This window comes from Molothrus aeneus, chromosome 16, assembly GCF_037042795.1.
Source record: "Molothrus aeneus isolate 106 chromosome 16, BPBGC_Maene_1.0, whole genome shotgun sequence".
NCBI lineage: Eukaryota > Metazoa > Chordata > Aves > Passeriformes > Icteridae > Molothrus > Molothrus aeneus.
In genome coordinates, this window is record NC_089661.1 from 14293937 (window position 1) to 14309008 (window position 15072).

The window sequence follows — 15072 nt, forward strand, 5'->3', positions numbered from 1 at the left end:
ACGACGGTAAATATGAACAACTCCAGCTGAGGAGGAGGAAGAGGAGACGGTGGCGTCGCTTCCTGCCGGCGAGGTCAGAGGCCGCGCGTCATGTGACTCCAAGATGGCTGCGGGTCCGTGAGGAGGCGGCGGCTCCGGCCATGGCGGCGGCGTGAGGGGGACAAGGGGTTGCGGCAGTGGCAGGGCCGGGCCGGGGGTGCGCCGGTGCCTCCCGCGGGGCCCGGCGGTGGCGGGGGGACCGGGGGCGCGTCGCTGCTCCATGTCGGTCCCGTCCTGCGGGAAATATGATCAGCGCCCCTGACGTGGTGGCCTTCACCAGGGAGGAGGAGCTGGAGGATGATCTGTACCGCGAGCCGCCCCTGCCCGAGGAGTACTCGGTGCCGCTGTTCCCCTTCTCCGGCCAGGGCGCCAACCCCTGGGCCAAGGTCGCCGGCTCCAAGTTCACCCGGGACTTCATCCTGATCTCCGAGTTCTCGGAGCAAGTGGGGCCCCAGCCCCTCCTGACCATCCCCGATGACGCCAGAGTGTCGGGCACCTTCGATCTCAATTATTTTTCCCTGCGGATCATGTCTGTGGATTACCAGGCATCCTTCGTGGGGCACCCTCCCGGCTCTGCCTACCCGAAGCTGAACTTTGTGGAGGATTCCAAGGTGGTGCTGGGGGACTCCAAGGAAGGGGCCTTTGCCTACGTGCACCACTTGACCCTGTATGACCTGGAAGCCAGGGGCTTTGTGAGGCCCTTCTGCATGGCCTATATTTCTGCTGACGAGCACAAAATCATGCAGCAGTTTCAGGAACTTTCCACCGAGTTCTCCAAAGCCTCCGAATGCCTGAAGACGGGGAACCGGAAAGCTTTTGCCAACGAGCTGGAAAAGAAACTGAAAGACCTTGACTACACCAGGACCGTCCTGCACAATGAGACTGAGCAGCAGAAGAAAGCCAATGACAAAGGGTACTACACAACCCAGGCCATTGAGAAGGCCAACGAGCTGGCCAGTGTGGAAAAGTCAATCATAGAGCACCAAGACCTGCTGAGGCAGATCCGGTCATATCCCTACAGGAAGCTGAAGGACTCTGAATTCCACCCCTATGAGCCAGAGTGTGCCCAGGACCGGGCTGACATGGGCAGCCATGATCAGGACCCGACTGCCTCTGAGCCTGGTGAAACTCACCTTTACACCCACGTGCCATCCTACACCCCCAAACTCATCAAAGCCAAGTCTGCCAAGTGCTTTGACAAGAAGCTGAAGACACTGGAGGAACTCTGTGATGTTTATTTTTTCACCCAGACCCTTGACCAGTTGCACCATATCGAGAGGACTTTTCGAGGGGATGTGTGTTACCTCCTGACAGAGCAGATCAGCCGGGCTCTCCTCAAGCAACAGAGCGTCACCAACTTCCTCTTTGAGGATGTGTCTTTCCTGGATGAAAAACCTCCTGAAAAACAGTACAGAGGCTGCCAGGGGCTCGGCCAAGATGCCATGGATGAAAAGTGTTTGGAAGAGTCCCTTGCTCCCAAAGTGGTCATCAGCCTGGGCTCCTACAAATCCAGTGTGGAGTGTGTGCCCATCAAGATGGAGCAGGAAATGGAGGACTCTGAAGAACCCAAGATGTCTGAGTCCGTGATGTCTGAGCAGCAGGAGAACCTGGACTATCTGGATGCAGATATCAAAGGCAGCATCAGCAGCGGGGAGAGCATTGAGGTGCTGGGCACGGAGAAGTCAGGGTCTGGGCTGACCAAGTCTGAGAGCCAGGCCAGCCTGCCCGCCATGGCCAGCCCCCAGGCCGGCCGCAGCAAGGTGGGCAGCCGGCGCACGGTCAGCGAGGACAGCATCGAGGTGCTCAGCACGTGTCCCTCCGAGGCCCTCATCCCAGAGGACTTCAAAGCCAGCTACCCAAGTGCCATTAACGAGGAGCCCTACGTGGATGACGACCAGGGAGGCCTTCGCTTCACGCCCAGAGCCAGCCCGGGCGTGCATGACGGGCAGGACGACATCTCGAAGCAGGAAAGCTTAGTGCAGGTGGATGCCGCCTGTTGTATCGGGAAGGAGAGTCCCAACTTCCTGGAGCCCCTGGCCGAGCAGCTGGGGCAGAAGGCGTGCGAGGAGGACGGGGTGGTGCGGATCCCGCCGCAGCCCTACCGGGGCCCGGCCGAGCAGGGGCTGCGCGGGGGCTTCCCCTCCCACCAGGGCCTCTCGGGGGGGCTCCTGCCCTACGAGCTCGACTCGCGCCACCTGACGGGCAGCAGGGAGGTGAGTAAGAGCAGCCTGGACGAGTGCTCGGACTCCACCAGCCACATCAGCAGCGCCACCTCCACGTGCTCCGACAGGACCCCGTCCCCCGCGCAGCCGGCGTGCGCGCAGCCCGGGGACAGGCACAGGAAGAGGGCCGGGCAGAACGCGCTGCGCTTCATCCGCCAGTACCCCTTTGCCCACCCCGCCATCTACTCCCTGCTCAGCGGCAGGACCCTGGTGGTGCTGGGAGAGGACGAGGCCATGGTCAAGAGGCTGGTGACGGCGCTCTCCATCTTCGTGCCCAGCTCTGGTGGCTACACCAAGCCCGTGAAGCACTGGGTCACCTCCGCTCTGCACCTGGTGGATTTCCAGAAGTGGAAGTTGATTGGACTGCAGAGGTAAATGCAAGGATCTGTTTGCTTAAGTAGGGTTGAGGTGTGTGGTAAGAGCTTCATCTCAGAGGGCAGTGGGTATGAAGGGGAGGTCTCTTAATTATACCAACCTAGCTGCCATGAATTTCTGCTGGTGGGATTTATTTTGGAAAAGGAGTAGATCTATCCCTGTATCCAGCCTCGCTTGGGAGTCAGTGTTTAAAACATCTGCTGGGCACTTGCTGCCTGCCTCAGGTGAGTTACTTGGCCAGGAGGTTTTTGCCTGGCAAAGCAGAGAACAAACACCTGAGTCCTGCTGGGTTCCTGGATGATCTGGTACAAGTGTTCCTGGAGTCCCTTGTGTGCTCTGCTTTGCCATCTCCTACTGGAACTTTTCTCACATTTCTAGCTGGAATTTTAGGGTAGATGGTGCTGTGCTGGAGGGGAGGAGCCTTCTTCACCTTCTGGAGCCTATTGAAGAAGTGATGAGATCTGTAGATGAGAATTGGAGTGCAGCACCTCAGTCTGTGCTGGTGAGGAAGAAAGGTGCCTGGAGCTGTGCAGGAGCAGTGTTGGGATTGTAGGAAACCTCTGCTTAGGGTGAGAACTGTCCCAAAAACAAGTGCCCCTTCCCAACACCCAGTCCTGAGCTGTGGCTTCACATATTAGCTCATGTTAGCAAAGAATGTTTGCTCAACTCGAGGGCCCTGCCCTTGTTGATGAAAAGGATTTTTTTGTGTGTTCCAGGATGTGTTCTGTGCTTTGGGTGCAGGTATGGCAGGGAATGGCCATTGCTGTCACCAGTGTGGAAAACATGAGTCAGAGTGGCAGACGGTGCTCAGAGCCAGGCTGGAACAGCTCCTGCAGGAGTGTTTGTAAACAGCAGGAAAATTAAAACACAGAAACCTGCTTGCTGAGCTGCAGAGTATTGTATTGCTGGGGGAAATTATCCAAATCTGTGAGTTTGCTCTCATTTCTATGCTTGTGAGGCAGGATGACAGCTCTGCCAACAGCTGCTCACAAGCTCTCTGTCTGTCAGTGAGGTTTTTAAAAACCCCAAGTGTTTACTCGTTGCTCAATGTTTGTGGTTAGATGCCATTTTTATAAACAGAAATCTTTATTTAAGAGCTGCCTGTAACATGTGTCAGTCATTTCAGCTCTCCTCCGTGGAATGTTAATTAAGTGCTCAGTTTAATGTGGGTGCTCTCCACAAACCATTTGTAGGAGGGCTCTGGGAAGGAATTCAGAGGCTGAACTCTTTATTCCGGTAAGGATCCTGTGTCTCCTATGGCCAGGTGCTGCCTGGGCACTGGGGCAGCCCCTACACCAGTTGGGGCTCCCAGTTTGAGGCTGGGAGCTGTATCTCAGCCCGGCAGCTGTCAGCGCAAAGAATGGAGGAGCTGAAGGGTGTGCGTAGGCTGCTAATTTGCATTTCAATAACATTAGGTTAAGCTTGGTGGGTAATTGTATCCCTGTGAGCTGTGGGTTTGCACCTGAGTGACAAATAGGCTCAGCCAGGAAATGTTGTGGGTTAAGGATGGTTCTGTCTTTTAGGAAATTCAGAAGGTTCTGCTCCACTCAGGGCTCCGACCACCTCAGAACAGCTCCATCCCAAAGTGATTTGGGGGGAGCTCTTGGAAAAGGGGGGACTGCTTTGGGTTTCTGAGTCACACTGGGAGGCTCCCAGCTGCTGTTCACCAGAGATGTCCTATGGGTCCCTCTGCGTGTCACTGAGGGAGGGAGCTGACCCCAGCTGTGGTGGTTTATGCTGCAGCCTGCACAGTACAGATCAGGGCAGGTTTCTTTAGGATCTGGCAGGCTGCAGAGCCAATTTGCCCCCCACCTTAGGCTTTATTCACCCCCAGAGGTCTTGGTACAGGACACGGACGCACCCTGCTGCTTCCTTGTGGCTGCCCTGCAGCCCTGACGCGTGTGTCACTGTTGCAGGGCAGTGTCCCCTGGCGGGGTGAACGTGCTGCACGCCCTGAGCCGCTACAGCCGCTACCTGAGCATCCTGGACGCCGACAGCAAGACCCTGCGCTGCCCCCTGTACAAGGGCAGCGTGGTGGCCAGGCTGGCCGACCACCGCACCCAGATCAAGCGAGGCAGCACCTACTACATGCACGTGCAGAGCATCCTCACCCAGCTGTGCTCCAAAGCCTTCCTGTTCACCTTCTGCCATCATTTGCACCTTCCCATCAGCGAAAGGGAACCGGAGGAATCCGTTGTGAATCGCAGGATGAACTTCCTAAAGCTTCAGCTGGGCCTTGCCAATGAAGATATCAAAATCGTGCAGTACTTGGCCGAGCTGCTGAAGCTGCACTACATTCAGGAACCGGGGCAGGGGGGGAACCCCCTGCTCAGATTTGACTATGTTCCCAGCTTTTTGTACAAAATCTAGCCTTGCACAGGCTGTGTGCCCACGTGCTCGGGGTCTGACAGAGCTCATCCGTGCTTGGCATTGCCGCTGTCTGCAGCAGCTCTCACACGTGGGGAAGGGGCCCAGGTGTTGGTGTCTCTGCTCCGCAGAAATCCGGCGCTGTGGGAGTGGATTTCTGGATTTCTGGGTGTTCCCTGTAGCCAAAAGCATAGGTATTCCATCACATAAACCATCAGGCACTCTGTAAATGTTAGAAGGGGCACTGTTAAAGTGGATCACGGCAGCATCCTGGGGGTTTATGGCATGAGGGGAGGTGGGCTATCTCGGGGATCAATACTGACCAGTGTGCAAACCCCCATACAGCACAGTGCATGCTTCTGCCAGAGCCCTGAGCACTGTCAGGCCCTTCCATGGAGCCAGGGCTGTGACCAGAGGTGTAAAGGCCATGTGAAGTTTTGTATCCACCAATGTGACTGTCACGAAAGTGTAGCTCAGAACCCCCTGGCAGGGCAGCAGCTCACAGGCCTGTGCACAGCCACAGTGGGTGGTGTCCCTTCCTGCAGTGAGTTTCTGGGCACTTCCCAGGATAGGTCATACCTGGGTGAGTGGGAGCACAGTGGAGGCATACCTGCTTCTCCCCAGAAAGGGTTTCCCAGTGTCTCCCAGCTTGGTTAAAATCAGGAAGGTGGAAGCAGTCCCTAAGGCTGGTGAGCCCCGAGGCGCCGGCCGCTGTGAATGTAGAGCACTGTGCCTTGTTCATTTGTCACGTCCCATTTGCTGGGGGTGCAGGGAGCCTGGGCATCCTCCTCAGGCTGCAGGGAGCCTGGGGATCCTCCTCAGGCTGCAGGGAGCCTGGGCATCCTTAGGGAGACTGGGGATCCTCAGAGATTGTGAGGTCGGGCGTGGCTTTTTAAAGGCAGAAGGGAACTGAAGGAGGGTGAGGGCCCTGTTTTTAGGTGCTTTTTGTGGTGGGGAAATGATGTGATTCAGCTGGAGCCACGCTGTGAGACAGCAGGCTGTTACCACAGGCTGGTGAGGTACAAGTGCTCAGGAGAGATGGGGGATGAATGTACTGGAGTCTATGTTTTATCCATAATAGTTTATTTTATCTTATTTTATTTTATTTTGTTTTGTTGGGGAGTTGGCATTTGTGCTTTGTGGTAAAACAGAGCTGGCATTGCTGCCTGCTGCTCCTGGCTGAGCTGTTGTCATGTCCTGACTACCTCTCCCAGGGCTCCTGGGTGGCTCTGGATGGGGCAGAACTACTGCTCCCTGAGCCTGGGTACTGAGAACTTTTCCTTTCAAAGCTTCTGTGCCATAAAGGAGGTACCACCAAGGTGGTGACACTCCCAGATTGTTCCTGTCAGTGCCCAAAGCTTTGTGCCCAGGCACAGCACTTCCCTCTGGAGTCTCGTGGGTGATCCTGGGCCTGGGCTGCTCTGCCCAGTGCCATGGGCAGCAGCAGCTCCCAAGGTATTTCTAAGTAAGCAAAGTCTTTCTAGGAAAGCTAATCTTGGTTTTAATTCTTTTTAATGCTGATTATGGGGTGAGAGCAGCTGACATCATACAAGAGCTGATCTGTTCTTTGGTTCGTTGGGTTTTTTTTAAACTTCTGTTTATGGTGATAATGTGAAGCAGCTTTGGAGGTGAATGTGATCTTCTTTCTGAGCCTGGGAGGTTTCTGTGTACAGCCTGGGCTTCCCCAGCGTGGCTTAGACCCCACTTGCTGTGAGACCTGCACTCCTGCAAAACCATGTCTGGAGGCAGGGAGGCTCCTTGGGGAGGCTGTCATTTTGCACCAGCATCAGTGCCTCAGGGTTGTGCCACCTCCTCCTCTCCCCTGGAAAGGGCTCTTTGGGGTACAAACCAACAGGGCAGAGAAGTTGTTTTTAAGGTTACTGCTGTTTGTGGTGGCTCAGCCAAGTTGGCCTCGTGGTTCTCTCCAGAGGGTTTTCCAGGGTCAGGGGTTGCTTGTGATGGTGTTTTGAGGTCGTGGTTGGAAGCAGGGTGGTGTGGCCTTTGCTGAAGGTGAGCTTCTCACCTTTATAGCGTGTTCAAAGCCTTTTCCTGTCCTGCCTGTGCCCTCCTGTCTCATGTGAGCTGAGTCTGCTGCTGAAAGGCCTCTGTGTCCATCCAGTTTTCTGCTTCCTGATGTGACTCAAGGTGCCCTCTGATTGATTCATGCACACCCAAACTTCCACACTAAAGCTGAGGTGAGATTCCCTGGGGGGAGAGGGAGATGAGTAATGCAGGTGACAGCAGGCAGATGAAAGCTCCCAGCAGCCTGCTCTGGAGCAGTGCTCAGAACAGGAGCTTGTTTCCTGCTGGGAAACCACCCAGTGCTGTTTGGGTTTGAGGAGGGGAGGGAAGGACAGACTTTTTTTCCTGCTGACTCACTCACATGTCTTCCTCCAGCACAGAGTGGGAGAGATGATTCGTGGTGGCTCATCTTAGTCACAGTGGTTTCGACCTGTGCTGTTCAGCTGTGCTCATAAATTGATAAATAACTCACTTCTTGCTCCCTCTGTCCAACCTGTAGTATCTGATATTCAAGGCTGTGTTGAGCAATACTTGCACTGCCATCTGTCTGACCTGCTTCACCTCTCTGCCACCAAGCAGCTCTGACTGGGGAGGATGCCCCGGGGGCTGGAACATCACTGATTCCCAACAGGAGCTCTGGGATTATCTGCAACTGGGAGCTGTGGAGAAACGCCCTGGAGTGCTTGTCCTCCTCTCAGCAGTGTAACCTCTGAACCTGGACTGGAAAAGGGGGAGTTGACACCGGGCTCTGGCACCTCTGGGCATTTGGAGGCCTCTGCTTGTGGTGGTAGAAACTGGGGGGATTCTGAGGGCAGCTGGTGTCTGGGAGCTGAGTTCCTCTTTCCTCTGCAATGTCTCTGTTTTTCTGCTGCTGTACAGTACTGATCCTGTATTGGCACTTTAGGACTTTCCCCCATCTCTGGTGTGGTACCTCACCAGTTTCTGATACTCACAGACTAACCACAAACCACAACCTTTGCACTGACAGCTCCTGCCATGACGTGTGTGTCGTCCTCTTGCCTGAGCCATCCTTCCCCGAGGAGCAGGGGGTTCCTGGCAGTGGCAGTGCCACCCTCACCAGCCTTTCAGCTGCCAGAGCCACCGGTGCCCTGCATGGCCGTGTCCCCTGCTTCTGTGAGTGCTGCCAGCCCAGCATGTCCCCGCTCCCGCACGGCCCTGCAGGCTCCCCCCGGCGTCCAGGGAGAGGAGGTGTTCACCTGACCGAGAATTCATCAGAGCAGAAGCCTCTCCCAGCCAGGAGGGAGGGCTCCCGTTCCCCACTCCTGCTCTTCCCAGCTGCCAGCCCCTGCTCTGCTCCCCACTAACCCCCCCCTGCTTCCAGCTCCCACCCCAGGAGGCTCAGCCATAGCTGTAGGTGATCTTAACCCTACAAAGGTTTCATTTCTCAGAGAACAGTGCTCAGATTTCCTTTCATCTGATAGCAATCACTTCTGAGCAGCTCCACAGAGCTGCCTATACTCTAGCAATATTCACCGTGGTGGGAGGGTGGGAGAGGCACTCCAGGGGTGGGAGCTGATGGCTCTGTGCCCCCAGGCCAGTTCTTTGGGGTTTATTAAGTGTGAGGGTCCTGAGCCCCCTGGTCTGGTGGTGGGGGCCAGCCCACACTGCAGGAGCTGGGCAGGACCTGGGGCTTGTAGCAGCACAGTGAGAAGGCTCCTGTGACAGGGTCTGAGGGAATTCAGGGAGCTGCCCGGGCTGCAGGAGAACCCCTGGTCCAGAGCACAATGTCAGAGCACCAAACTGCACCCCGATGTTGGAGGGGTCACAGACCCCCACCCCCTGCTCCCTGGGACAGATCTAACTGGAAGGCAGAAGCAGGGGACCCGGTCCTGCGGGCAGCACGGCTGCTGCCACGGGGATGGGGCTGGGCTTGGAGCTGCCTCTGGAGGCTCCCAGGAGGCTGTGATGAATTCTCATCTTATTTTAAAAGCACTGTATCCTATTCCTGCATGTTGAGTTCCGTGTGTGTGCCTGTGCGTGCCGAATGCTTGCGTCAGTAGTTAGGGCGAGTGTGACCGGGGGAAACCCAAGAAGCATGTCTTAGTGTCGTGCTGTAAGTGTCACTGCACAAGAGTTTAACAGATGTTAACACCAAATGACTAGTCTGAGAAATGTACTTTTAAAAAAAAAAAAATATTTATTTGGGTTCAGATATTTTTGAAATACAAAAAAAAAAAAAAAAAAAAAAAATTGGTCGTATTTTTTAAAGCTTATAATTCTTGTCATACGTTGTGGTTCAATTCTTAATTTTACCGTGCTTATTAAAAAATGGTTCAACCTAAGCTTTGTGCCAAGGGGTCTGAGAAAATACTGGAGGATCTGGTTAGGATGGGATAGTGATCCCAGGAGGGATGTTCAGGACAAGGCTTGGCCTTGTCATAGCCTGGGGAGGTGGCACGGCACATAGGATGAAGGGTAATCCTCGAGGCTGAAACCAGGGGGGCTTTTACTGGCTGTGAGGTTCCTTGTGCAGCTGGAGCCCCTGTCCCTCACACTGCCATGGGCAGGGTGTCCAGGGAATGTGGACATTCATCTGCTGCTCCACAGCCAGCAGGAGCTGGATGGCACCTGGCCATGAGGTGAGTGAGGGTGACCTGGTGCTCGGTGACACAGTGGTGAAGGGCTGGTGTCCCCACAGGGGTTGTACTCATGGGGTCCCTGTGCCCCACATGGGAGGGGAAAGGGGAGTAAGAGCCAAAGGAGGAGCTGCTGCTGCAGCTCCACAGGGAAGGGCTGGGGGAAGGCACTGGGGTGTTGGTGTCAGGCTGGGGATTGGGGGTGTGCCATGACCCTGGGTACTCCTGTGGCTCCAGGAGCGGGCATGGCTGTGTCCCCTTACAGGACAGGCAGCCCCGGCAGTGGGAATGTGGCTGCAAAGGCTTCCACCTCTTCCTTCAGTGCCTTCAGCTCCCCACGGTATTTCGGGTCTTCCAATTTGTCCTTGAATTCCTTCAGTGTGGCCTTGGGGCTCATGTCCTTCTGCACACGCAGAGCCAGCTCAATCCCTGCCACGATGGAGATGTCTTGGTCAGCCCTCACAGCTGCTGCAGCCCAGGGCTCTCCCAGCCCTGCTGCCCCCTGGGACACAGCCCTGCTCCCTCCCTCCTTCCCATCTCAGGGACTTGCTGCCCAGGGAAACAACTTGGAGCTCCTGAGGACAACGGAGAGAGAACTGCGAGAGGGACGGGCTTTCAGCCCACTGCGTGCAGTGGGGAGAGTTTGGCTGGTCCCAGCTGTGGCCAGATGCCCTCTCCCACATCCAGATGTGGAGGTAGGATGGATATTCCTCTTTGGTGGGTGTGCTCCCTTGCCAGCTGGTGCCTCCTCCCCCGGGGGAGCTGCCCTGTTCCAGGCTGGTGCTGGAGCTGAGGCTCCCACCCCAGCTCACCTTTGTGGATGTACTGGGCCACCTTGCGGAAATCGTCCTGCCGGAAGCCGCGCGAGGTCAGGGCCGGGGTCCCGAAGCGGAGGCCGCTGGGCCGCAGGGCACTGACATCACCTGCAGCACAACGAGGCACCCGTGACCCAACCTGGCACCGAAACCACCACCTGTGGGATTCCAGCCCGGCTCCTGGAGCAGAGCAGGGGCTGGCAGAGCTTGTGGGATCCCTCACCAGGGCACGTGTTCTTGTTGCAGGCGATGGAGCAGAGCTCCAGCACCCGCTCGGCCCGGCCGCCGTCTGTGCCTTTGCTGCGCAGGTCCACCAGGATCAGGTGATTGTCAGAGCCCCCTGCAAAGAGAGGGCTTTGGTGGGACTGGGGAAATCCAATCCAATTCCTGCTCCCACAGGAAACTTCAGCAAAAGAAGACTTGACATCTAACAGGGGGTGAGGAATTGTGCCAAGAGAGCCCTGCCATGGTGTCCTTGAAGAGCTGCCCAGGTCAGCACCATCTCACTGCTGAGACGTGTCCTCACCTGTGACAATGTCGTAGCCCATCTCCATCAGTGCTGATGAGAGTGCCTTGCAGTTGGCCACCACCTGCTGCTGGTAAGCCTTGAACTCAGGTGTCATGGCCTGATGCAGTGCCACAGCAATCCCTGTGGATAGAGGCAGGCCAGGGTCAGATCTGGGGGGCTCCCACCAGCAATGGCAGCAGAAGCCATACTGGAGCTGAATGAATGAATGGACTGATCCTTGCTTTCCCCTAACCAGGCTGGTGGCATTGCCATGAGCCAAAACACAGGATAGGACAGGCTTGGTCACTCCTTGGGCAATGCTGGATCACCAGCTGCCTTTTTCCACAGTGTCCCCAGGCTGTGAGCCCTGTAGGGCAGCTGGGCCTCCCGTGCTGCTGCTGGGGGTCAGAGCCCTGCCAGGACCCCTTTGCCAGCTCCCTCTGCCATGCTGGAGCTGGCAGCCAGCCTGGCTGCATACCTGCAATGGCGTGGTTGTGTGGGCCTCCCTGCAGCCCCGGGAACACTGCCTGGTTGATGAGGCTCTCCAGGTTGTAGAGGGTCTCCTTGCCTGTCTTGGGGTCCACGCTGCGGGTGCCTGTGAGACGGGGAGGACATGGTGACAAGGCAGCACAGCCACCCTTCTCCCACGAGCTGCTTTCACCCCCTGGCTGCTCACTGCAGGCACAGTGGCTATTCCTCTTCAAATCTGAGCCAGGATTAGCCCAGGACAGCTCCCTAGACACTCCCAGGATCTTTCTGCCCTCCCTCCTTCCCAGTTAGAGCAGGAGGGAGCGTTAGCTTGCAGCGTTTCTCCCAGCACCCCGGGCACCTTTGCGGTAGAAGATCATGCCGGCCCTGCAGCCCCGCAGGGTCTTGTGGGTGGTGGTGGAGACGATGTCGCAGTGCTCGAAGGGCGAGGGCACCACGCCGGCGGCCACCAGCCCGCTGATGTGCGCCATGTCGGCCATCAGGAAGGCCCCGTTGTCATCGGCGATCTTCCGCATGCGGGCGTAGTCCAGGTTCCGCGAGTAGCAGCTGACACCTGCGGGGACAGGAGGGGACAGGAGCAGATGTGCAGCACTCTGGGACAGCCCCAGGACCAGGCCTGCAGTGCAGACAGCCCAGCAGGCTGTACACGAGCACAGTACACGAGCTCCTTCTGGGGTGGTTGTGTTGGAGGTTTCCTCCTGGCACTGCAGCATCCATGGGTTTCAGGGAGCCACCCCCAGCCCAGCCCTGCCACCAGGGGAGGTTGGTACAGGTGTGATCCTTACCTGCTATGATCAGCTTGGGGTGGAAGAGCCGGGCGTTCTCCTCCAGCTTGTCATAGTCGATGTAACCAGTCTTGGGGTTGACCTGGGAGAGGAAGAGGAGGATTCAGCCACCTCGCTGTGGTGAAGATCAGCTGCAGTGCTGTCCTGCAGGAGGGAGTACTGGCACCTTTAACTTTAAGAGGCACCAACACTAATGATTAGTGCATCCTGGCTCTGGCTGGAGCAGCTCCCTACCTTGTAGGGCATGGACTCAAAGAAGAGAGAGGTGGCAGAGATCTTCTTCTTGTCTGTCATGAAGCCGTGGGTGAGGTGGCCACCGTCGGGCAGATCCAGCCCCATGATCCTGCCGTGGGGCTCCACCAGGGCCGTGTACACCGCAAAGTTTGCAGGTGACCCTGCAGAGAGAGCACACCAGGCTGGGTATGAATACTGGGGCACACAGGGGCCTGGGCAAACTGTCCTGGCTCTCCTGAGCACCCCAATACCTGAGTAGGGCTGGACATTGACTCCCCACTTCTGGGGGTCGAGCTGGTAAGCCTGCAGGGCTCGCTTCTGGCACAGCCTCTCCAGCTCGTCCACAAACTCCGTCCCACCGTAGTACCTGCATGCAGGACAGGGCAGGGCTAAAACCAAACTCAGTACCCAGAACAGGCCCTGTGACCAGGCTGGGGACACACTGCGGTGATGCCCCTTTTGTGCAGCCACAGCAGATGTGACCCTGCTGAGACTGTCCCATGTGTGGCCATGGACAGAGGCTGAGAAGGTCAGAGCCTGTCGTGGAAGAGCCTGGCTGCCAGCACAAGGACACTGCTTCCTTCCCTCAGGTGAGGCCTGGCAGGATGGGGGGTTCCTCTCCCACCCTGCCAGGGTTTGGGTTGGTGGGCCTTAGCCCAGCCCCATACCTCTGTCCTGGGTAACCCTCAGAGTATTTGTTGTTCATGCAGGATCCCAGGGCCTCCAGGACTGCTCGGCTTGCAAAGTTCTCCGATGCAATTAACTCCAGCCCCAACCTCTGCCGCTGCTTCTCCTTCTTGATGATGCTGTGCACCTTTGGGAGAGGAGAGAAATGGCTTCAGCCATCTCTGCACAGAGATATGGATGTTCCACCACAGGAACAGGGCTTGGAGAGGGGCTTGGAAAGGTGCTGGAGAACAGAGATGTGATCCCTTCTTGGTGCAGCTGATCCCGACCAGTCACAGAGAGGGCACAGAGGATGGATGGGTTCCAGCAGCTCAGCCTTGGACCCTGCCACGTCCTTGGCTTGATGAGAACAGCATCCCCGTGGCTGGCTGGGGGATGAATGAAGCAGCTGGGCACGAGCCAGGAAGGGGCTCTCACCTCGGGGTCGTTGGTGTCCAGCGGCTCCATCACCATCTTGTTATGGGAGGCCCAGAGCTCGGCGCTGGGGAGGCCTTGTGCTGAGCTCGCCATGGTGCTGCTGCTGGCTCTGAGTCACCTGCCAGGAGAGCAGGGAGTCTGTGGGATGGCAGCGGGGCTGGGTGCCTCCACATCTCCCTGAGTGCTGCCTGCTGCCATCCCACGTATTCCCTGGGAACAGCCACGGGCTGTTGGGTGAGGAAAACACACACAACCCTCAGGCTTCCCCTGCTGCTTTAAGGTCAGTTTGTTAATTACTGTGCTTTGATAATGTCTGATACTCTCCCATCACCACCCCTCCCTGAGCTCCTCCTGCTCAGCTTGGCACTGCCTGATGTTTAATTTCAAGGGCAGCAAAGTGCTCATACCCACAGATCTCAATTTTAATACATGCTGCAATGCCCAGCATGCTTAAACCTCTTGGCTACTTTCCCTTGGGCAAAACCCCAGCAGGTCAGAGTCCTGCCCCAAACCCTGACTGAAGCATCCTGTGGAGCTGAGAGGCCCTGAGAGGCAGCAGCTCTGCCTCTGCTGGGCTCCATGGCAGGGGTGATGCCCAGGCCTGGCAGGAGCCCTCTGGCCCAGTTGGTGCTGCTCTTGGGGAAGGAGGAACAGCCTAGCTGCTGCCTTGGCAGAAAACAATCCATCTTTTTACTCATTAACCCCCAAGGACGGGTGAAGGTCCGTGAGCAGGTTATTAAGCAATCCCACACGGTTTCCTTGTGCCAAGCTGCCAAAGTCCATTCACACCACCCTTGCTGGGCAGGGATGCTCAGCCATGCTCTGGCCCAAGCCCAGGCCTCACTGGCAGGGTGGGAATGCTCACGGCCGGAGAGGCTGGGCTGTGCAGAGGGCTGCGAGGGGCAGTGCTCTGGCTCTGAGCAGGATGCAGCTCCTGCATGTCCCCCAGCCCAGGGTGCTGCAGCACTCACTGCACAGAGGGACAGAGCTGCCATTCCCAGGCAGGATGAGACCTCCCCCACACCTGACACCTCACCTGGGGAACCCCATCCCCGAAGCTCTGTCTCCACCTAGTTCTGCACCCGCTATATCCCGACTCCATCACCTCCCACATCCCGAGAGCCCGGTGACGCGCCCCTCTGCCCTGCCCCGCGTGGCGGGGACCAGCGCTGCCTGGCCGCTGTCCCCCTCAGCGGGATGCCGTGTCCCGGCCCTGCTCTCCCCGAGCCGCACACCCCGATCGTGCCTCGGCCCCGGTCCCGGTCCTTACCCGATCCCGATTCCGCTACCGCGCGAAAGCCCGCGCACTACCATAGCCCGGCCGGGCCCCGCCCCCTCCGCGCCGCGACCAATCAGCGCCGCGCTCCGCCCCGGCTCCGGCGGCGGGGAATACGCTCAGGAAGCCCCTGAGCCAATCAGCGCCGCGCTCTGCCCCCTCCCCGCCTCCCATTGGCTCGCGCAGGGGCGGGGCTGGCGGCGCGGCCCGCACGTGGCGCCCGGGGCGCGGGTGACCTT

At 57.6% G+C, this 15072-nt stretch overlaps 2 protein-coding genes across 2 annotated transcripts; one reads left to right on the forward strand and one right to left on the reverse strand.

Annotated features, from left to right (window-relative positions):
- Positions 1 to 281: 281 nt before the first annotated feature.
- SMCR8 (SMCR8-C9orf72 complex subunit) lies at positions 282 to 9328 on the forward strand. Its single transcript, XM_066560613.1, has 2 exons — positions 282 to 2632; positions 4553 to 9328. The coding sequence occupies exons 1-2, from the start codon at positions 285 to 287 to the stop codon at positions 5004 to 5006; spliced, it is 2802 nt and encodes a 933-aa protein (XP_066416710.1). The 5' UTR covers positions 282 to 284; the 3' UTR covers positions 5007 to 9328.
- On the reverse strand, positions 9246 to 14880 carry SHMT1 (serine hydroxymethyltransferase 1). The gene is made up of 12 exons (XM_066560614.1): positions 14828 to 14880; positions 13558 to 13675; positions 13122 to 13267; positions 12705 to 12820; positions 12454 to 12614; positions 12220 to 12301; positions 11775 to 11987; positions 11424 to 11540; positions 10964 to 11086; positions 10661 to 10777; positions 10435 to 10545; positions 9246 to 10051 (listed from the first exon to the last, which is right to left on the reverse strand). Exons 2-12 carry the CDS (start codon positions 13648 to 13650, stop codon positions 9882 to 9884), a joined length of 1449 nt encoding a protein of 482 aa, XP_066416711.1. The 5' UTR covers positions 13651 to 13675; positions 14828 to 14880; the 3' UTR covers positions 9246 to 9881.
- Between the last annotated feature and the right edge of the window lie 192 nt (positions 14881 to 15072).